The sequence below is a fragment of the Hyperolius riggenbachi genome, chromosome 7 (genome assembly GCF_040937935.1).
Source record: "Hyperolius riggenbachi isolate aHypRig1 chromosome 7, aHypRig1.pri, whole genome shotgun sequence".
Lineage (NCBI taxonomy): Eukaryota > Metazoa > Chordata > Amphibia > Anura > Hyperoliidae > Hyperolius > Hyperolius riggenbachi.
This window is the reverse complement of record NC_090652.1, coordinates 216,495,311-216,519,716: the sequence shown is the minus strand read 5'-3', so window position 1 is coordinate 216,519,716 and position 24,406 is coordinate 216,495,311. Positions and strand designations below refer to the sequence as shown.

The 24,406-nt window shown below is 42.4% G+C and overlaps 1 protein-coding gene across 2 annotated transcripts in view; it reads right to left on the bottom strand.

Moving 5' to 3' along the window:
* The window catches only part of ITGB2 (integrin subunit beta 2), a 242,965-nt gene that overhangs the window by 72,542 nt on the left and 146,017 nt on the right, over positions 1–24,406 (bottom strand). For both annotated transcript variants that reach the window (XM_068245216.1, XM_068245215.1), the window contains 2 exons: positions 23,347–23,407; positions 13,428–13,516 (listed from right to left, as the gene is read on the bottom strand). In XM_068245216.1, the coding sequence (XP_068101317.1) occupies positions 13,428–13,516; positions 23,347–23,407 (150 nt within the window). The remainder of the gene's footprint in view (positions 1–13,427; positions 13,517–23,346; positions 23,408–24,406) is intronic.

The window sequence follows — 24,406 nt, the reverse complement described above, 5'->3', positions numbered from 1 at the left end:
GACACGTTAGCAGTAATCAAGATGTCCTCCCTCTCCACCTCCAACCTCTCCAGAATTTGAAGCATGTTTAGTATCTTTAACCCTAGAATCTTCTCAATCTGATCTTCAGTTGCTGGTCATCTTGATTGAAGGCAGCACTACAGGACAATTACTTGACTCAAATGGTAACTGAACCAACTAGGGGGAATGCGTTACTGGATCTGATCATTTCTAATAGACCAGATAATGTATCAAATGTGCAGGTTAAAGAACATTTGGGAAATAGTGATCACAACATGATAACGTTTGATCTGGTGACTGATAGGCCACGGGGCAGCGGGACCACTAAAACTATGAATTTTAGAAAAGCAAAGTTCACTCAAATTAGGCAGGCACTAAGTTTGGTGAACTGGGATAATGTACTACAAGGGGAAGACACTGAAGGGAAATGGCAAGCTTTTAAACTTATACTCAATCAATACTGTAGTATGTATAACCCATATGGAAACAAAATGTCTAGGAATAAAAAAAGGCCTCTATGGACGAATAGAAAGGTTAAAGATAAAATGAAGAGGAAAAAGAATGCCTATAAGGTCTTAAAACAGGAGGGGACCGAGGCTGCACTAAGCAATTATAAGGAGTGCAATAAAAATTGTAAAAAAGAAATTAGGCAGGCAAAGATTGAAGCTGAAAAACAAATCGCTAAGGATATCAAATCTAACCCAAAAAAGTTTTACAAGTACATTAACTCTAAATAAAGAAAGGTTGACTGTATAGGACTCCTAAAGGATGAGGATGGGAACTCAATGGTGGATGACCAAGGTAAGGCAGAGTTATTAAATGCTTTCTTTGCTTCTGTCTTCACAAAAGAAACAGCACTGTTGCAAACTACAGAGGCGGAAGAGTCTCAATCTTCTAACTGTAATATTAAATACTTAACGCAGGAAGAAGTGAAGGCAAGACTAAATAAATTAAAAATAGACAAGGCACCTGGCCCGGATGGCATGCATCCTCGGGTCCTAAGGGAATTAAGTTCAGTTATAGATAAACCCCTTTATCTTATCTTTTGTGACTCTCTTGCAACTGGCAGAGTCCCAGTGGATTGGCGTACAGCCCACGTTTTCCCATTATTTAAGAAGGGCAAAAAATCTGATCCAGGAAATTATAGACCTGTAAGTTTAACATCAGTTGTATGCAAACTATTTGAGGGGTTACTAAGAGATACTATACATGACTTCATAGTAGAAAATAATCTTATTTCTCAGCATCAACATGGGTTTACTAAAGACAGGTCCTGTTTGACTAACATGCTCAGCTTTTATGAGGTAGTGAATGCTAATATGGATATTGGGAATGCTGTAGATGTGATATACTTGGACTTTGCAAAGGCCTTCGACACTGTTCCCCACAAAAGTCTGGTGCAAAAGTTGAGGATGCAAGGACTGGGGAAGAGTCTGTGTTCATGGATAGGGAACTGGCTAATGGACAGAAAACAAAGAGTTGTGGTCAATGGATCGTACTCAAAATGGGAGACTGTTAGCAGTGGGGTCCCACAGGGGTCTGTTCTGGGTCCAGTGCTCTTCACTTTATTTATTAATGACCTAGTAGATGCAGTAGTGAGCAATGTTGCTATTTTTGCAGATGATACAAAATTGTGCAGAATCATCAACTCTCAGGAAGATAGTGTCATATTGCAACAGGATCTGGATAGGATGGCTATATGGGCACATACATGGCAGATGAAATTCAATGTTGACAAATGTAAGGTCATGCATTTTGGACGTACTAATGGTCTAGCACCATACAAAATAAATGGGATACAGTTGGGGACATCAAACTTGGAGAAGGACTTAGGAGTACTCATTGACAACAAGTTAAATAATCGTACTCAATGCCAAGCAGCTGCAGCTAAAGCTAACAAAATTTTGGGATGCATTAAAAGGGAAATAAAAACTCGAGATGCTAGCATAATATTGCCCCTGTTTAACTCTCTAGTAAGGCCACATCTGGAATATGGAATTCAGTTCTGGGCACCACATTACAAAAAAGATATTGCAGTTTTAGAGCAGGTGCAGAGACGAGCAACAAAATTGATGCGTGGGATGGAAGGTCTCACTTATCGAGAAAGGTTAGATAAACTGGGTTTATTTAGTATAGAGAAAAGACGCCTTAGAGGGGATCTAATTAACATGTATAAATACATCAGAGGGCAATATAATACCTTGGCGGATGAGCTTTTTGTCCCTAGGCCTTCTCAAAGGACTAGAGGACATGATCTGCGCATGGAGGAAAAACGTTTTAGCCATTTATTTAGGAAAGGGTTCTTTACAGTTAGAGTGATTAAGATGTGGAATGCATTGCCACAGGAAGTCGTTATGGCAAACTCTATACCTGCATTTAAAGGGGGCTTAGATGCTTTCCTTGCATTGAAAGACATCCATGGCTACAATTGCTAGGTAATGCCTAATGATGTTGATCCAGGGATTTTATCTGATTGCCATCTGGAGTCGGGAAGGAATTTTTCCCTTTAGGGGCTAATTGGACCATGCCTTGTAAGGGTTTTTTTCGCCTTCCTCTGGATCAACAGGGATATGTGAGGGAGCAGGCTGGTGTTGTACTTTATACTGGTTGAACTCGATGGACGTATGTTTTTTTTCAACCAAAATAACTATGTAACTATGTAACTACAGCTGCAGTTCTTGCTGACATTATGTACTGTGATCAAGCTGCCTGGTGAAAACGGTCAAGATTTCATCCAGAGCCGAGTATATCCGAGGTGCCCAGAGGCAGAGCTTATATTGACCTATCTAACAGAGGTCAATATCATCGTATGAGTTAGTTTGCCTACGGGTGTCCTGTTTTACAAATCTTTTCTAGTTTTTGACTGTATGTTGAAGAAAGATGATGAGCGCCTGAGCCAATATTGATGAACTTTGTTTATAGGATCAACCCTTCTTAGGTGGCGCAGTTATATATATATATATATATATATATATATATATATATATATATATATATATATATATATATATATATATAATTTTAATTGTGGCATTGCTACCTATCACCATAGCTGGTCTGTATGGATAGTGTGGCTCCATTTAGTTTTACTCATCATGTATAGACCTCTGTGATTTGGGCACTTTTCTTTAAGTATTGTGTAATAATTATATTACATTTTTATACGATACTGTAATGATCCGCTCAGCTGTCTGCACAGACAGACAGCTGTTTGACCATTCCTTAAGTCTGAGGGCTGCAGGTCTCTGGAAAAGAGACCTGTCTTTGCTTTGCAAGTTTCAGACCTGCTCTGCTGCTGAGGAATTTGCATACATTTGTTATGCAAATTGCCTACCTGCCTCCTTTGAAGGCTGGCAGTATAAATACCATGTTCTCCCAGAATCCATGGCTGGTCATCTTAATGGTTTGTTACTGCTAAATACTCCTAGAGTGTCAGCCTTGCCTGTTTGTCAAAGATTATCTTAGAGTAATTCTTGGGACTGTACTAGGCATTCCCTCTAGTGCAGTCAGATTGTATTATCTGTTTTGTCTGTACAGTCTTTGTGTTGCGATTGTCCTGTCGCCAGCGGCAGTCGACAGGAAATCGTTCTGTCTGTCTGGGGGTGCTAACCAGAGCAGCGGTTGCTACTGGTAGCCCCTTCTGTTCATCTGTATGCATTGCATTAGCCCTAATGGTAGTGGCAGTGCTTCCTTCTGTGCCTCGATTGCCTCGTCGCCAGCGGCGATTGACAGGGAATCGTTCTGTCTGTCTGGGAGTGTAGGCCAGAGCTGCGGTTGCTGCTGGCTGCTCCATCTGTCTGGATCGCACTTGCCCTAGTGGTAGTGGCAGTGCCTTCTTCTGTATCTCAGCCTTTAGGGTGTTTACCAGAGCAGCGGTTGCTACTGGTGGCCCCTTCTGTTTATCTGTCTGGATCGCACTTGCCCTAGTGGTAGTGGCAGTGCCTCCTTCTGTATCTCTGCCTTAGGAGTGCTAGCCAGAGCAGCGGTTGCTACTGGCAGCCCCACCTGTCTGTCTGTCTGTCTTGTCTGATACGAACGCTTGCTGAAGGCTCGGTGAGGTAACCGTTTAGCAAGCGTTCACGTTCTCTATTTCGTGTTTGTCTGTAATTGGTTAGTTAGGGTAGCACGCTTATCACTGCATGAACTGTCATTTTTGGTTGCAATAAATTGGATATACCACAGGACGGAAGGTACACGCATCTTTTCTTCATTCATTCATCTGCTATTTGATGTCCTTTCTTCCATAACCATTACGCAGAGGCTCACGTCCAGCAACATGTGTAACACAGACAATGCGCAATGGTGAATGCATATGTTTTCCTACAGTGGTTATTCTGCTGACAGCATGGCTGGATTTCCGCACAGGCCAAATAGGCCCGTGCCTAGGGCGGATGAAAAGTAGTAAGAGAGCTGTCACATACCGGCAGCAGATTAGCCGTTGTTCGGCAATCAGCTGTCTGCTCCAGCTGCGCTGGTCTCTCCTGCATACACGCAGCACGAGAGCGCCCCTCACTTCCTCTCCACTCTGATGACACTGAGGGGAGGAGGGGCTGAGCGCTGTGCTAGCCAAATAGCCAAGCCGGGAGATTCAAACGTGGAAGAAAACTGGTAACTATGCGGGGCACTGTAAGCACGGGGAGGGGAAACAATGTTCATAGCAAGTGTCTCATAGTGAAGTGTGTCTCTCAGTAAATATATTGCTGCTAACTCACTACTACACACAGTCACTCAGCCCCTAAGGACTAGGAGTGAGTGCCCAGCTGGGAGCTCTCTGTCTCTCTCCCCCTCCTTCCTCCTTTCTTCCAAACCCCTGACTTCTAGAAAGTGAGGCTGCTGCATGCTTGTGTGGGGCGAGCCCAGCAATCACTGCAGCCTTATCTATCAATAAGATAACGGAAGAGGAGAGTACACAGGAAGTAATACGAGAGCAAAGTCAGGCTGTGATGATCCTTCAATGACTGAAGTCTGTGTGACTCTCACAGCAGAAATGATCTTACATCTTTCTGCTCATTGTAGACAGAATCCTGCTAGCCTGATCATAATTTGCAGTGCTTCCTACCTTTACTCCCAGAATGCTGTATTTCATGCCACCTCAACACTTATCCTCATGTCCTCTCCCATCTCCTGTCACTCTCACTGCTTCTCCCCTTTACCTCCCCCCCCCCCCCCCCTTCCCTTCCAGTCTTTAAACTTCATACTTTCTCATCCTATCTGTCCTTCCCTCTTTACATCTCCAAAAGCATCCCACCACTGTGTTAGGAGGAGCTCACAATCAAATCCTACCATAGTCATAGTGTAATGTTCTTCTATATTATTATTATGTATTTATATAGCACTGACATCTTCTGCAGCACATTACAGAGTACATAGGCATGTCACTGACTTACCTCAGAGGAAAAGACAATCTAATCCCTACCACAGTCAGTCTAATGTCCTACCATATTATTAGTATGTATTGATATAGCACTGACATCTCCTGCAGCGCATTACAGAGTACATAGGCATGCCACTGACTGTACTTAGAGGAGATCACAATCCAATCTTACCATAGTCATAGTATGTCCTACTATATTATTATTGTGTATTTATTTAGTAGTGACATCTTCTGCAGCGCTGCCTGCACAGATCACATAGTAATGTCACTGACTTTCCCCAGAGGAGCTTACAATCTAATCCCTACCACAGTCAGTCTAATGTCCTACCATATTATTAGTATGTATTTATATAGCACTGACATCTACAGCACTTTACAGAGTACATAGTCATGAGCTGACATCTCCTGCAGCACTTTACAGAGTACATTGGTACGTCACTCACTGCCCTCAGAGGACTCGCAATCTAATCCTACCATAGCCATAGTCTGAAGTCCTATCATAGTATTATTATTATTATTATGTATTCGTATACAGTACAATACAATAACATTTCTATAGCGCTTTTCTTCCATAGGACTCAAAGCGCTTAGGCTCTCTCAGATTCAGTGTAGCCACTGGCGTAACAATAGGGGATGCGACCCCTGCCCCTTCCCCCCCCTTGCCCCCCCCCCCCCCGGGCCCGCTCGGGGCCGTTTTGGGGGGCTGGAGGGGTTGCAGCATGAGGGGAAAGCCATGCCCACAGTCGGTGGGGAGGGGGACGGTCCCCCCCTCACCTCGGGGCTCTCCCCTCTGCGCTCCCCTCCAGCTTAACGAGTGTCTGGGCAGTGGCAGGCAACGGCTGATACATACTATTTTATACAGGAAGTCGCGTCAGAGACCAGAGTGAGAAAAGCACGCTGGAGCGCATGGAAGACGGAAGGTATGTATCAGCCGTTGCCTGCCACTGCCGGCCGCTGCCCGGGCACTCGTTAAGCTGGAGGGGAGCGCAGAGGGGAGAGCCCCGAGGTGAGGGGGGGACCGTCCCCCCTCCCCGCCGACTGTGGGCATGGCTTTCCCCTCATGCTGCGACCCCTTCAGCCCCCCAAAACGGGCTCCGAATTTCTGCAGGGGGGCCCGGTGGGGCCTAGTTACGCCCCTGAGTATAGCACTGACATCTGCTGTAGCACTATATGCCTAGCCTCGCCCTAAATTGACAAATGACCAAACCACCTTCTTTTTTTTTGTTTTGGAAATTCCTAACCCTGATATCCTGATCTATCAGTATCCCTAACCTCCCCATCCAATAACACTATCCTAACCCTGCCGATGTCATAGGGCAGCTGGTGATAGTGGGCCTATGATGGTAAAAAGTACAAATCCGGCCCTTGCTGACAGCCTTATCATCACAGTTTAAAGGGGGAGTGCCGCACTTCTTTTCTTTTTGATTGAGTATTAAAATATAAGCAGATATACAAAATTGGAGAGGAAAAAAGCACTGGCACCAAAAAATGCAGCAGGGAGGATTAAACCACAAATGGTCTTACCTGCAGTGTGCTCCAGATACAGTCAATTGCAGTCCAAAAGAAAGAGGAAATGATGGGCATCAACTGCATAAAAGACCCTTTATTGTGGTGGGTAGACACAGTGGTTACAGCAGTGGGGGGAGGACAAAGATGTCTGACAGCTGTTTCGCAGAGATAAACCCTGCTTCTTCAGAGAAGAAGCAGGGTTTATCTCTGCGAAACAGCTGTCAGACATCTTTGTCCTCCCCCCACTGCTGTAACCACTGTGTCTACCCACCACAATAAAGGGTCTTTTATGCAGTTGATGCCCATCATTTCCTCTTTCTTTTGGACTATAAGCAGATATACCTACAACCATCAGGCCTGCAGGTATGGCAGCCAGACAATGAGAAGATGCACATCTATAATAGGCTGGCATTTTTGTGGTGTCATTCTCTTCTCTAGTCTGCTATATACAGTGCATCCAGAAAATATTCACAGCTCAATACTTTTTCCACATTTTGTTATGTTACAGCCTTATTCCAAAATGGATTACATTCATTTTTTTCTTCAGAATTTTACACACAACACCCCACAATGACAACGTGAAAAAGTTTACTTGAGATCTTTGCATATTTATTAAAAATATAACAAAATGAGGAAGCACATGTACATAAGTACTTTGCCATGAAGCTCATAATTTAGCTCAGGTGCATTTTTTCCCTCTGATCATCCTTGAGATGTTTCTGCAGCATAATTGGAGTCCACCTGTGGTAAATTCAGTTGATTGGACATGATGTGAAAAGGCACACACCTGTTGATATAAGGTCCCACAGTTCACAGTTCATGTCAGAGCACAAACCAAACATGAAATCAAAGGAATTGTCTGTCCAACTCCGAGACAGGATTGTCTTGAGGGACAAATCTGGGGAAGGTTACAGAAAATGTTCTGCTGCTTTAAGCAATGAGCACAGTGGCCTCCAGCATCCATAAGTGGAAGAAGTTCAAAACCACCAGTACTCTTCCTAGAGCTGGCCATCTAAACTGAGCAATCGGGGAGAAGGGTCTTAGCCAGGGAGGTGACCAAGAACCTGATGGGCACTCTGTCAGAGCTTAGTAAAATGTTGTAGTCATACTATTTAAAAATTACACCTGAACAAAGCACACAGAATCAACTTAATTATTTAATGTGTACCAACAGTCAATGCTTAACCCTTAATCCTTATCCTAATAAACATATGATGGTTCTGTGCACTTTAGAGACAAAAACAAAAGACCGAGAGCCCAAATGGTGTAGTATGTCAAGGAGGAACAAAAGCAAAATAAATCAAGGTGGATTTATACTCACAAACATGGGTTGCCCCTAGGCAACCACTCCATATGCAGGTGGGGAGAATTCGAACCTGACCCCACTCAGGTATAAGATGTCGCTCTCTGTAGAAGAAGTAAGGAAAAATCCTTGCCACCCCAGGTGGACCGTATTGTATTTAGGATGCAAATCAGAGGCGCCAAAAAGAGTAAAATAATTATAGGTTAAAATACACTTGGGGGGAGCTATACTCACCACCCGTTTCACAGACCAAGAACCAATGAAGACCACAATATTTGGTCAAAATATTCACAGTTTATTAGTACTCCCAGGTGCTACGCGTTTCACGGGACTAACCCGCTTCCTCAGGCAAAACAGGAGTACAAGCTAAAAAGATACAAAACAATAATATACATAAAAATAGACCCCAAATGCTTGTAAACAATAAAACACAGAAAACGGTATACCACAGAATAAGGTGCAAATATCCATGCGGATATATAGTTTGGATCTATGATCATTGGGATTCATTAGGATATCAATAAATACATACAAGTGCTGTAACATTATACCTACACCTCAAATGTATCTACTATATGTCCCATAGACCACCAATCGATGGTTCTATTATCTACCAGCTAGTAGTGTGTAATAGCCCAGGAAGATGGTAATGGTCTATTACCGATTATAGGTAACCATACTGGACAAGCTTGGCATAGAGGGGATGCTCCCCAAGTATACCCTGTACTGTAGTGCTATGTATATATATATATATATCGTAAAGTCCTGTTTAGCGTGAGCAGACAAGACCTACTTACCAGTTGGGGGTCTGGAGCCAGTATGAGCGCCTCAGTGGGGGAGCGGGGTGTGTTATGTCCTATAAGTAGTATCTAAGTACGGAGAACGCCGTCTCCGTACTGTTCTATTCAACTTCCGCTGCGCTAGGCGGAAGTGACGTCTATCGCGCATGCGCTGGAGCATATCGGCGCCATTTTGGGAGTGGGCGCTATGGGCAACAAGTACGCCGCTCGTAAGCGGCTATTTAATGTTAATAAAGCGCCCAATTCCAACACACAGTTAAGGAGCATCTTCAACCTATCTGACCATTTACTATCTGTCCATGAAACACAATTATTAGAGAAAGGTTTATCATTTTGCCCTACTAATACATCCAACCTAAACGAATTATATACTGACCTCAACGCGTACATACGAAAGCTGACACTAAGACGACATTTCGCCATAAAAAAACACAAGGACATATCTGTTAACCCTGACAATGACTTGATCATTACGGCCGATCTGTCTATACCACCTATCATTATAAACCCAGGGGAAGCCTCCACTGAGAGGTATATTACCACTCAACTCAAGGGTCGCTCTAGGTTCTACCCCACAGCATCCAAGGGCCATCTATTACAATCTTTCCACGACCTAGTCCTAGAAGACCTCCTCAAAATCAACCTACACGACTGTCCCTCCTCCAACCTCACACACGCAGAACAATCTGCTCTCCACAGACTTAAATCAATGCATGACATTGTAATCAAACCTGCGGACAAAGGTGGGGGAGTTGTCCTACTTAACCGAACAGATTACTTGGAGGAGGCTTCCCGTCTGTTGGACAACCCCCAGCATTATGCCGTCCTTGACCACGACCCAACAGAGGAGTACAACATTATATTAAAAGCCTTCATAAACGAACACTTTTTTAAGGGCATTCTCACGAAAAGTGAGAGAACTTTCCTCATTAACCAACACCCCAGAACTCCGTTATTTTATTATCTGCCCAAAATTCACAAAACACTCAGCAAACCACCAGGTCGACCTATTATTTCGGGTATCGATTCTACCACAAGTAATCTGTCAGTTTTTGTTGATCATCACCTCCAACCTCATGTGCAGTCACTCCCATCTTACCTTAAGGATTCACAACATCTCATACAGTTGATAAAGGATATAGTTTGGCAAGATAACTATCACTGGCTCACCTGCGATGTAACATCATTATATACCAATATTCCCCATGATTTTGGACTGACGGCCATAGACCATTTTTTAAGTACCAATCTACTTATGCCGGAGGCCCAGAGAAGTTTTATCACGCAATGTGCTGAGTTCATCCTGACACATAACACCTTCAGCTTCCAGAACAAGTACTACCATCAGCTGACGGGAACAGCCATGGGCAGTTCGTTCGCGCCCTCATTCGCTAATTTGTCCATGGGCCTCTTAGAACAATTAAAACTTTATCCTCAACACCCCTTTCACAATAATGTTATTTTCTATAAAAGATACATTGATGATTTAATTTTTATATGGCAAGGTGACCCTAATAGCATCACACAGTTTGTTCAATATCTCAACAATAATACAGCGGGTCTACAATTTACTGCCCAACATCATTGCACCAGTATAGAATTTCTTGACTTATCCTTACATGCAGACGGAGGGAAAATAAAAACCAAAACCTTTTTTAAAAAGGTGGACGCGAACAACTACATTCATTTCAATAGTCATCATCACAAACCTTGGACTATAAATACCCCCTATTGCCAGTACAAACGGATATTCCGCAACTGCACGAATCAGGAGGACTTCCACTCACAGTCAAAAATTCTGACGAACAAGTTCAAGGAACGTAAATATCCAAATAAGCTACTAAAAGATGCCAGGTTTAAAGCCACCCAAAAGGCCTTCACCAAACCGACATCAACCACTACCCCAGAACCGCCATTTCCACGTTTCATCACTAGATTTAGTGCACAACACAATACTATTAGATCGGTACTGCAAAATAGGTGGGATCTCCTGCTTCAGGACCCCTATCTGAGGCAGGCAATCCCAGATAGACCACCAGTCACGTACAGGAGGGCCCCTAATCTACGTAATCTACTTGCACCTAGCAGGCTTAGGAACGCACAACCCAAAGGTAATATCACACCCGGATCCTATCCATGCAATAAGCCCCGATGCACAGCTTGCCAGTTTGTCAATGTGACCAGTACCTTCCGTTCGGTGGTCACTTCCAGTCTTTACCCCATCAAACAACACATTAATTGTGACTCCCGGTTCATTGTCTATCTTATCTCCTGCCCGTGCGGCCTCCAATATGTGGGCCGCACCACCCAGGAGGCCCGCAGTAGGGTTGGCCAACACAAGAGAAACATTATCAATAATCTAGCACTTCATAGTGTCTCTAGGCACTTTGGTACTCACCATGATCACAATCCGTTGTTATTCCGTATCACGTTTATAGAGGCGATTTCCCCACACATTCCTAACACGTTTGAAGCTTTGCGCCAGAAGGAGATTTATTGGATCAATATCCTAAAAAGTCTGGTTCCTAACGGTCTTAACGAGGTTTTGGAAAAAGCATTTTAGACTAAAAAATAGAGTGTGCATCTATACCCAACATTTGAATCTATGCGTGCCTTATTTGCACCACGATTGATAAAGTTTTATTATACGTGTGCTCTCTTTTATCGTCTTTTATATGCTGCCGTAATAATGGCCCTGGTTGTCTATGTTTATTTTAATTTATTTTATTTTATTTTATTTTATTTATTCTATCATCACCGCCAATTTTTCTTATTGAAGTTCTGTTTCAATCTATGTCATTTATATTTACATGGGTATTCCAGTTTACGGTTTTATGTGTTTTATATTTGTATATATATACTAATCTGCACATTTCCTTATGCTTTTTTGCATTTATGGATCATGAGATTTTTGTTTATGTGACTTATATCCATATGTATGCTGGTCTATACATCTCTCCATGCCTTTACAATTTTTAGATTATGAGATTACGGTTTGTTTACTTGCAATTACATGTTTTGGCAATTATGTTTACAAATATGACAATAGGAGATTGATATGCCAAAATAAGACCATCTGAATCCCCCCTATCATATTCTAATAGTATCTAGATATTTATCCATACTCCCCTATCAGAGCCTCTACCACCTGGCCCATCCGTTGAATTTATACGAAAAAACGTTGTGACTGGTTCACTGGCAGTTAGGCGCAAGTGGTACCATTAAATAGTGCATATACGCGCCGCATTGGACGCTTTATTAACATTAAATAGCCGCTTACGAGCGGCGTACTTGTTGCCCATAGCGCCCACTCCCAAAATGGCGCCGATATGCTCCAGCGCATGCGCGATAGACGTCACTTCCGCCTAGCGCAGCGGAAGTTGAATAGAACAGTACGGAGACGGCGTTCTCCGTACTTAGATACTACTTATAGGACATAACACACCCCGCTCCCCCACTGAGGCGCTCATACTGGCTCCAGACCCCCAACTGGTAAGTAGGTCTTGTCTGCTCACGCTAAACAGGACTTTACGATATATATATATATATATACATAGCACTACAGTACAGGGTATACTTGGGGAGCATCCCCTCTATGCCAAGCTTGTCCAGTATGGTTACCTATAATCGGTAATAGACCATTACCATCTTCCTGGGCTATTACACACTACTAGCTGGTAGATAATAGAACCATCGATTGGTGGTCTATGGGACATATAGTAGATACATTTGAGGTGTAGGTATAATGTTACAGCACTTGTATGTATTTATTGATATCCTAATGAATCCCAATGATCATAGATCCAAACTATATATCCGCATGGATATTTGCACCTTATTCTGTGGTATACCGTTTTCTGTGTTTTATTGTTTACAAGCATTTGGGGTCTATTTTTATGTATATTATTGTTTTGTATCTTTTTAGCTTGTACTCCTGTTTTGCCTGAGGAAGCGGGTTAGTCCCGTGAAACGCGTAGCACCTGGGAGTACTAATAAACTGTGAATATTTTGACCAAATATTGTGGTCTTCATTGGTTCTTGGTCTGTGAAACGGGTGGTGAGTATAGCTCCCCCCAAGTGTATTTTAACCTATAATTATTTTACTCTTTTTGGCGCCTCTGATTTGCATCCTAAATATGATGGTTCTGTGTTTTTTTTAGCTTTACTGGCTACAACATATTGATGACATTTCCATGTGCATTGATCTTTCAAAGGCAGAATAGGAAGAAAAATGTCAGAAAGGGCTTCTCACAGTGCACTTCTGCTAACCTGTGATAACTGTAAATGTCCCCTTTTGAGTACTAAAGTATCACCTACAATCTAACCATATTTTTGACATACAGATGTTAACACTTTGCAAGGCAAGATCACTGTATTATCATAATTATGTGGAATCCTAAGACAGGCATAACCGTCAGTGGAAAGGTTTTAAAATACTCACCGCTTTCTTGCACCATGCACAGTCTGGTCCAGCCTGTATGCATTCTTTACAGTTGCTTACTTTAGTCTTAATGCATTCTTTAGCAAAAACTGCAATGACAGAGAGCAAACATTTATCCAATCAAAATCATGATTCTGTTAGCTTTAAAAATGTAGGTTTTATAAAATAAGACAACACAAATATAGTGCTGTAGCTACATGAGTTTTTCTCCAATCAGAATCAGAATAATTTATGTTGCCCAGTACAACAGAAGCTGTACCCAGAAATGTTTTTGGCCACATACAGGGTCAGTGATGGTACAGATCAAATAAGAAAAACATACAGTTTCATGTATGGATATACGAAGTGTTCGTAAGCATAACACATAGAATGTAGCTGAGGAGGACCAGAGGGATGGCCTGAGTGCTATGTTGAGCGGAGCTGCCACTATATAAGCAGCACTCGACTGCTCTGCAGTAATTCAGGTGCACCCACAAGGTCCATGCAAAAGAAAAAAGAAAGAAAAAGAAACATAATAGAATAGAGAGAGAAATAGAAAATATAGTCCCTGGCTTGATGCCTAGTCCAATGCCTATGTGGGTGGCGGCCTAGCAGACAGACTGCAGATCAGGCCTGCTGGGGAGAACATGAGTGCAACTAGACCCTACTGGGCTGCAGAGATCCCGAGCCGAACAGATCCCATCCGTGTGGTAGTGTGGGGGGTGCATTGGCAGCAGGCGGGCAGGTAGTGTGGTAGTGTGGGGGGTGCACGCAGCAGCAGGTGGGCAGGCAGCTATGGCTCAGCTAAAGGGGCAGCAGTACTGCAAGTACTAACCTGCTGAGGACGAAGCGCCTCCCCCCGTGCAGTGAGAGGCTGGGAGCGGCGGTTGGGGACCAGCTGAGGCCTCCCTATGTGCAGTGTCCTGGATCCAATATCTGCCAGGGTGACAGCTACAGTACTAAGAAATGGAAGTGAAGGCAAATCTCCACAAGAATTATTCCGGATACCCACTTTTATATTTATCTTGGTTATAGCATCAGAAACAGTTCCCGTATATATTGTGCTGTAACTTACCTGTATGTAACCCCACCCTCACAGCAGTGATGCAGAATTCTCTCTCATCCCTACCCCAGACCATCTGGGAGACCAGGTATTATTTCTACTGGCTTCATGTTTCTACTGGCTTCGGAACACAAAGTTAACAAACATTCTGGAGGTAGGACAACCAAGCATTACAGCATAGAGCTGAAAATGATCACTTCTCACCCTGTTTACTGCCACTATAACTTACATACTATCCATGCCTTGTAATATACAGTATATACTGTCTGTCCTTGTATTGTTTTCATTGTGTCTGTTAAGCAACTGACAAGTCAAATTCATTATAAGTGCAAACTTATTTGGCCAAATAAATTGATTCTGATTCTGATGCAAATATCGCCTAAAATGGAATTAATGCAATCAAAATGGGTCCTTTGTTTTACAGATTGGATTACTTTGATCTAATCTGCCCATGATCTCTTCCTCCTCACTTTTCCAATTTATTTCTTACCGTTCATTTATGGAATGTCAGGGTCTGAAAGTCCAAGCAGGTGATTTAGTCACGGCGGCACTAGTTGCAACTTGATACCTCCATACACTGCAATCAGGGCCGGTTCTGTCATGAAGCAAGGTAAAACACTTGCATCAGACCCAGAGTTTACAGGGACAGCCTTTTTCTACTGTGAGTGAGGTGAAGAGGTCATCATTGGGGAAAAGCAGCTTGCTGTGCTGTGTGAGGAATCTGACAGTGAGTGAGGGGGGGGGGGAGGCAGGAGAGCAGCAGTGTTTCATTTGAATTAAATTAATCAGAGTAAATTGTCGAATGCTGTGGGATCATTCCAAATCGGGAAGGGGGGAGGGGGGCGCATCCTCACAAGTTTGCCTCAGTCAGGCAGCAAAAAGTCTAGGACCAGCCCTGACTGCAATGCAAATTTGTGGCTATGGAGCGCTAGATGCTTAGTTTGGGCGTGGGCACTCAGCCGTGCGCATGAATCAGTTATGAATTCAGTTACAGTGTAAATGTCCACTATCAGCTGAAAAGAGATTTTGACATAGTTAAGCTTTATACTTTTTACCTCTATTTTTTTTACCCCTATTTTGTTGTATCTTGGAAATAAAACCCAATACCATGCATGAAGGAAAAAGTACATCAAATGTATGTATTTGTTTGTCATTTGTTTTGGTACCAACATAGAACCGATGCAAGTTATTGACGACTAGGAGCTGCCAGGTGTAAGATCTGGATGTTTAAATTTTAAGCTGCGTGCTATAAGCAAGGTGTGTCTTGGTTAGGGCCTGTTTCCACTACATGCAGATTGAATGCAGAATAGATGCAGAAAAACGGACTCCTATGAATGCATATGGGCCTGTTTCCAATAAACGCGATTTTTCTGATGCAGATTTTCCCATAGGCACTCATTGGAGTCAATTTTTCTGCATCCATTCTGAATCCACTCTGCGTGTAGTGGAAACAGGCCCTAAAGGTTAGGTGTTATTCTAGGAGAGTTGTTGTTACGTGATAAGCTAGGTGGAGGTTAGTTACCAGCCAGGGTGTAGACTAGAGGCTTAGGGTTAGGAGTCCAGAAGGGTTTGTGGTTTGACTTAGGTGTTAGGAAGCAGAATTGATTGGTTAGGAGGGTCCGAGTACTGGAAGATAAGCACTGAAAACACAAAAGTGCAGTCACAAAGATGATAGTAGACTATCATTAAACATAATATACCAATTCTCTGTCACTGGTATCTAGTGCCCAAATTAGGCAATGAGAGAGTCAAATGTATGCATAGTCCATATGGGTATTCAATTTCTTAAACTATAGGGTGGGCCATTTATATGGATACACCTTAATATGGCCATTTATATGGATACACCATTTTATGTGAATGGTGAAGTTAACAAACAAAACCACCGCTATTGGTTTGACACTAGCCCCTGATGAGTCAGTTCTGACGAAATGCATAGGGCGGAGCGATGACGCACGTGACTGACAAAGGAAGGAGAGCAGAGCGGTGTGCGATCAAGCGTGGACCTGAGGCGGCATCAGTTTGAGTGGTTTCCCGGGACCATCACTGTATACTATATGCCTTTTTTCCACTAACCGCATGTGAGTGCAATACTTTTTTATCTTGAATTAAACGCTGGTTTTACACTATATGAGCGTTTTTAGTTGCAGTAACTTGTTCAGAATAGTGGCATCTGAGTATCTGCCTGCTGGATCTATATCCCCCAACACTGTCATTCCTGCCTCCGGATATTTTGGAGCAGTGGGCGCAGGGGTGTGGCACCCCAGGTGACTCTTAGCCAGGGGGGTGTCGCCACGACCCCCCACAGTTGCAGAGCAGGAGCCAGAAGGGGAAGAGCAGCGCTAGAAGGAGGGGTGACAGGGACAGCGGCGGGGAGGGGGGACATATTCCTCACCTGGGTCCCCTCCTTCTGCCTCTCTTCCCCTCCAAAATGCGGGCAGCGGGCACCAAACAGACAGGGCGGGCAGGCGGAGTATACTCACTACACTTCCGCGTTCCAGCTGCTGGAACGATGCATCGCCGGCACGCGAAGTGTAGTGAGTAATCTCCACCTGCCCGCCCTGCCTGCATGTATTTTCTGGTCAAACCTGCCGACATGATTGCATGTATTTTCTGGTCAGGTCTGCCACATGATTGCACGTATTTTCTGGTCAAATCTTCCACATGATTGCATGTATTTTCTGGTCAAATCTTACACATGATTGCATGTATTTTCTGGTCAAATCTTACACATGATTGCATGTATTTTCTGGTCAAATCTGCCGACATGATTGCATGTATTTTCTGGTCAAATCTACCGACATGATTGCATGTATTTTCTGGCCAGGTCTGCTACATGATTGAAGTGTTTTCTGGCCAGGTCTGCCACATGATTGCATGTATTTTCTGGTCAAATCTTCCACATGATTGCATGTATTTTCTGGTCAAATCTGTCAACATGATTGCATGTATTTTCTGGGCAAATCTGCCGACATGATTGCATGTATTTTCTGGGCAAATCTGCCGACATGATTGCATGTATTTTCTGGGCAAATCTGCCGACATGATTGCATGTATTTTCTGGGAAAATCTGCCGACATGATTGCATGTATTTTCTGGGCAAATCCGCCGACATGATTGCACGTATTTTCTGGGCAAATCTGACGAGATGATTGAACTATTTTCTGGTCAAATCTGCCACATGATTGCACGTATTTTCTAGTCAAATCTGCCGACATGATTGAATGTGTTTTTTGGTCAAATCTGCCGACATGATTGAATGTGTTTTTTGGTCAAATCTGCCGACATGATTGAACATGTTTTCTGGTCAAATCTGCCGACATGATTGAACGTAATTTCTGGGCAAATCTGCTCACATTACGTGTATTTTCTTGAGAAAACCTGCACAATTATGTGAATTTTCTGGGGAAAGGGTCACCAAAACTTGGGCCCACTGTCTTTGCAATGCATTTTTAAAGGGAACCCGAGGTGAGAATAATATTGAGGCTGCCATATTTATCTCCTTTTAAGCAATACCAGTTGCCTAGCTGCTGTGCTGGTCCTCTGCCCCTAATTCTTTCAACCATAGACTATGAACAAGCATGCAGCAGGTCAGGGGTTTCTGACAATATTGTCAGAACTGACAAGATTAGCTGCATGCTTTTTTCTGGTGTAATTCAGTTCACTACTGCAGCCAAATAGATCAGTAGGGCTGCCTATTGTTTAAAAGGAAATAAATATGGCAGCCTCCATATCACTCTCATCCCGGGTTCACTTTAAATTACAGTTAACTCCACCCTCATCCGGTCATGGCTACCCCATTTTTCAACGCAGGTTATAGCCACACCCATTTTTTGCTAGCTACCTACAGTATACTGAGGCCAACTTTAAGGGGGGGGGGGGAGCCAACACCTGGCCTACACAGTCGCTTTTTTATGGCGGGGGGGAGGGTCTTTTAATACCCAGCACCGGGTGTCAAATGCCCTAGGTATGCCACTGTTTTGGAGGTCTCTAGGGTGAGTGCGGGCATGTGGGGGGGGGGAGCGTCCCTGCACTGGTGGAGATTTTTGGTGACAGAGTAAGACACAGAGGAAAGGTGTTTGGAGATTGGTCCTGGCAGTTATACGCTATGTGATGCTATTTGTTTATTTTTTATTGCATATGACGTGAGAGTCTGGATCTAGAGAGCGACAGACAACAAGTGTTGATCTATTACAGTGTGAACCCAGCCTTGACGATTTTTGGATCTTCTTGGGCTACAGACTGTGAGATAGTGTATCTCTTTATCCTAAAACTGTGTGAGCGATCTTAGTTTGATTGTTTGACACTAACCCACATTGGATAGATCCCTCCAAGACTGTTGGAACAAAAAAAATGATGGTATGGTGTGGTATATGGGGTGGTATCCATAGATAAGGTGTATCCATATAAATGGCCCACCCTGTACATTTTAAAAGAAATAGCTAAACTCTAATTTTTATGGTACTCCCAAATATGTTTTTGCTGACTATAATATAGTAGTCATCTGTCTAAGTCTGTCAATCAGTCAAAGCCTACCTCATCAGATTTACATTAATAAGCTCAAATGTCATTGTCATGAGATCATTTTGTATTCTTGTAGTACAGAAGTGCTCACTGTTTGACATTGACTTTTTTGTCACATTTAGCTGAAATCTCCAAGTTTAGAAGGTACTGTGGAAGCATTAATTATTGCTGAGGCTGCATCAATGGATACAGCTTCCAGTTAGGGGTACTTAAAACTGCTCTGCACTTTTTTGAAAGATCAATAGCAATTCTGACACAAAATAACTGGTCAACAGAAATTTAGACTTGGAGGGTCGATCTTCAAGGTGATTCTATGTCATTGAAAAATAAGCAAGGTAATCTGAAAAATGGTGAAACTGCATTGTAATTTTTTTGACTACTATAAAAGTAAATGTACAGTAGAGTCTCATTTATCTGGCACAGGCGGGGATTGCTTGAGGCTGGTTATATGTTCTTGCCCGTTGCTTGAGAAGTTGTTTCTCAGGTTTTATTTTTCATAGGTACAACTTTGTCCTTGTTTTTAAGATCTGCCGACAATATTGACAATATTTCTCCTAATTTCCATGTAAAATATTGTTCTTTAGAGAATGATTTTAAAGGAAATGACAATTCTTTAAAATAAAAGAAATTATGCAGTGTTTACAAAACTTAAATAAATAAGAAAAAAACACCCCTGTTCGTGTTTATAGAAAATGGCAATGATATTTTAACGAATGTCAATTTTTCGCACTGCTGTTAAGTAACTTTATACCACTCTTTCTGCCAAAAAATATCAAACAGCTCAGCTTTGCTTGATAATTTATGACCATCCTTTTTTTCTCTTTATGTCATCCCAGAGGTTTGCAATAGGGTTCAAATCTGGAGATTCGGCTAGCCAAGACAGACTCTTGATTTGGAGATCCTTCATCCAGACCTTGATTTCCATGGCCATGTAGCATGGAGCATTGTTCTGCTGGAAATACCAATCCTCTGATTTGGGATACAATGGCCTCAATTCACTAAGCTTTGTCAAACACTTTATCAAACGTTTGATAATTTACCTCATGAGTAAAATCTAATTTTGAATTCACTAAGGTGTTATAGATTTATCTAATGGTTTATCGATAAAACGTTCAATAAATCTATAACATCTTAGTGAATTCAAAATTTGATTTTACCTATGAGGTAAATTATCAAACTTTTCATAAAGTGTTTGATAAAGCTTAGTGAACTGAGGCCATAGTCTTAACAGGAAGCAATTGTTTTAATTTTTTTAGGATAACCTTGTGTATGGCTTTATTCATGTATTGTTCAGAAACACGCATCTGCTGATTCCAGAATTGCTGAAGCACACCCAGGCCATCACTGATCCTCCTCCACTTTACAGCTGATATAGAAGACAGTGGGTTGTAGGCTTCTCCAGATCTCCATCTAACCAGATGACCAGGTGCTGTGGCAAAGCTGAAAAGTGGACTCATCAAAGAAGAAGACCTTAAGCCCCATCCACATGATACGATTCTTTGTGCGATTTGATTACGATTCTATTTACGATACGATTACATCAGACATGTCCGATGAGGATTCGATTCAGTTGGATTTGCCATTGTTTTGCAATGGCAAATCGAATTTAATCAAATCGAATCCCGATTGGACATGTCGAATTTAATTGGATCGTAAATAGAATCGTAATTGAATCGCACAAAGAATCGTATCATGTAGATTGGGCTTTACTTCATCCCTCTACAATTCAATTCATGTAGCCTTTAGCAAACTACACTGATGAAAAACCTTTTAATGGGTTTTCTTGACTTCAGCCCTGCATGTGGGAGTCTTTTTCCATCCTCTTTTGGTACCTTGATGTAATAGAATGCCTCACTAAGAATTTGTGAGGTACAGGAAGCAACATGCATTGTTTTTATGAGCCAACGTTAAAATTTGCAGAAATTTTCTTCATGACTACAGACAGAAGGCCTCCATAAAAACATATGTTTCTCCTCTCTGACCACCCCTGCTTAGGGCAAAAAATGGTTTCTGCTCAATGGAAGGAGAAACCTATAAAGTCACCTTGGTGGATTTATTCAGAAAAAGCACTAAAGAATGTGGTGCCGCAGTGCACATAAAAAATAATTTTGGCTGGAAAAAAGTTAAAGAGGAACTTCAGCCTAAATAAACATACTGTCATTAAATTACATTAGTTATGTTAATTAAAATAGATAGGTAATATAATCTCTTACCCACCCTGTTTTAAATGAACAGGAAAAGGTTTGTGATTTCATGAGGGCAGCCATGTTTTTAGTTGAAAGAAGGTGTCAGGGAGCATGAGACACAGTTCCAACTGTCCTGTGTCCTAATCACCCCTCCCAGTTGCTAGGCAATGAGAACAACATCATCAGAAATCCCATCATGCTTTGCACAGCATCAGGGGAAAAAAGCCAGGGCAGTTTTCTTTGATGGGGCGGAGCTTAGCTAAAAAAGCAGCTAAAATTAGACTTCTATAAGAAAAACAAAGTTCTGATGCCGTGAAACTGTTAAAGAAACACCAAGCCTTTTCAGTTCTGCTGAGCAGATTTTTAGTCTGGAGGTTCACTTCAAGGAAATCTTTTCCAGCAGGTAAGCCCTACTGTTTGCTGAGATGCATGGTCTGCATTACCTGCATGTAGGAAGGATTGCTGCTTGGTCCAGGCAAACTAAGTTGCCACTTGGGGCCTCTCCCACAGCAGGTGCCTCTCATGTTGCCAGCGCCTGTGACTTGTATGGGCATTACTGCCTCCCCATCATTCCCACACAGACCTTAGACCAGCAGCAACATCAGATATGGAAGTGACATAATTGCTCCTCCTTGCATTTGAAGTGTGCTGCACGGTCACTGTACGCTGGTCTCCTCTCTTTGGGTCACCACTGATCTGCAGGTCTGTGAGTGTTGGGGTTGGGAAGGCAGCAGGAAACTACATACCTCCACTAACATTATTGACCTATATGATGAGGCAGGGGGAGGGAGAGGAGACACCTTTGGCCACCTTTGGGGGGGGGGGGGTTACCTCTGGCTGCCTATCTTTACCGAATTCTACATGTTTTGTTTTGTTTTTCATTTTTGAGGGGGGGGGGCACATTTGGCTATCTATTACAGAAGAAGGGGCCTCTGCCTGGGGTGGAGAAAGGGTTTGTGGCTTAGAGCTACAAAAACCTTAGCAGCACCCCTGCATGTAGGCATACCACATCTGTAAAAACCAACTGCAGTCAACCATGTTTATGGGTCTCAGTTTGGGGTTTTGCGAAAATGCTAAGATCTAAAAACTTTTGTAAAATACAGTTTTGACTAGCATACACAATACAAATGTGTTGATTAATTATGAGAACTGTTTCATTATTTTTTTTAATACAAGGCCATCTTTAAGTGATCATGTTGATTACACACAATGCTTTTTGCAAGTGCAATGGCTGAATTTGGATATTCACTGGGACCTAAGCTGCTCCCCAACCAGCATAGAGCACCCAATGAGTTCCTACAAGACGGTTAAGGTGCGTACACATCTACAGTGACTGTTGCCCATAGGGATTGGGACTCGATTCCTCAGGAGACATTTCACGGCTAAGTGCAGTATGCAGTGGCGTAGCTAAGGAGCTGTGGGCCCCAATGCAAGTTTTACAATGGGGCCCCCCAAGCACTCTATATATAACAATTGATATTGCGCACCAAAACCAGCCAATGGCAACTACAGTGTCAGAGGTGCAAGCAGGGGATGGGGAACAGTTTGTTAATGATTACCACTATTTAAAGTATCTATAGAAGTGATTATTATGAGCACATGATCAATAGATAGCTAATACTGTAGTTGAGGCAGGGCCCTTCCGGGCCCCGATGCGTTCACAACCTTTGCAACCCCTATTGCTATGCCCCTGGCAGTATGGATAGGTCGCTAGGCTGCAGCCAAGTGGTGCGTTCTGTTGCTATGGAGACGGGAGATGTGAAAATGGCATGACACACGGCACACAATGAAGCAGCTTCTATCAGCAGATTTAGGCAGGGAACAATGCACTCGCTGAGGTTTTCAGCCACTCTGGATCTTTAGGGGTCTAGGTAGTGCAGTGTCGACAGCTGCAATATAGCTAATATAATACAATAAATAAGCTTTAGTGTTGTAATGCTAATTTCAGGTTCCATTCCACTAGGTACATTCGCTGGGGGAGTAAATTGAATGGCATCTAAAATGTGATAAAGCTAATACAGCCTTACATTTATTACAACATATTTGTATTATTTTAAAAACGATACCTCGGGTTGTTGTATGCTTACGAAAATAGATGGTTCAAAGGTGACAGGCACAGAAATTCAAGAAATACATTTAAAGAACCAATAAGCGTGAATTTACTCACCAATGCTAGAAGTGGGAACTAATATTAGTAACCATAGGACGATAACACGAAAGCCCATTTCCTAAAAAATAAACAAATAATGCTTATTTCTATATTACAAAGCTGTTCATAAAGATTTAAGTGTACCTGAAAAGCAAATGAAAATAAAATTAGGTTACTGATATACTACGAAAAGCTCTGATTTGCACATTAAACCCCAGTATCCATCTATACTATTCTAATATATACATACTACACTAGTCTAGAGAGTGAAGTTCAGTGGGCTTCAGAAAGCATTGCTAACAGCAAGGCTAGCGGAGATGATGGCATTCCAGTTGCACTATTTTACTAAAAGTAAAGGCTGATGCTGTTAAAGTGCTGCACTCAATTAGCCAGGAAATTTGGAAAACCCAACAATGGCCACAGGACTGGAAAAGGTCCATTTATATCCAAACAAGGGCAATGCCAAGGAATGTTCCAACTACTGAACAATTGTTCTCATTTCACAAGGTAGCAAGGTTATTCAAGATTTAAGATTTTGCATGATAAGCTTTAACAATATGTGAACTGAGAACTACCGTATTTTTTCAGAGACGCAGGGGAACCAGAAATCAAATTGCCAAAGTTCAATGGATTATTTATGGAGAAAGCAAGTGAGTTTCAGGAAAACTACTTCTGCTTCATTGACTATACCAAAGCCTTTGACTGTGTAGCTCACGATAAATTATGGCAGGTTCTTAAAATAATAATAATAATCCTAAGATTTGTATAGCACTTTTCGCAGGTCAAGAAGCAATTTTGGGAACTGAATGTGGATAAGCACGGTAGCGACAAGACTTTTTCGACAAGAAAAACGAAAATAATATCGGACATGATGGAAATGATCTATCAAACCATCTATTTAACACAAAAGTGCCTGAGGTTAGTGATATGAGGCATGGATTAGACTGTAAGCTCCTGAGGTCAGTGATCTAAGGAGGGGGCCACCTCTCCCACATAAGGCACCTGTAGGTATGGAAAATCCACCCTGCCACTGCAGTTTAGTTCTATCATATGGTATGGTATGTATTGTATTTAGATG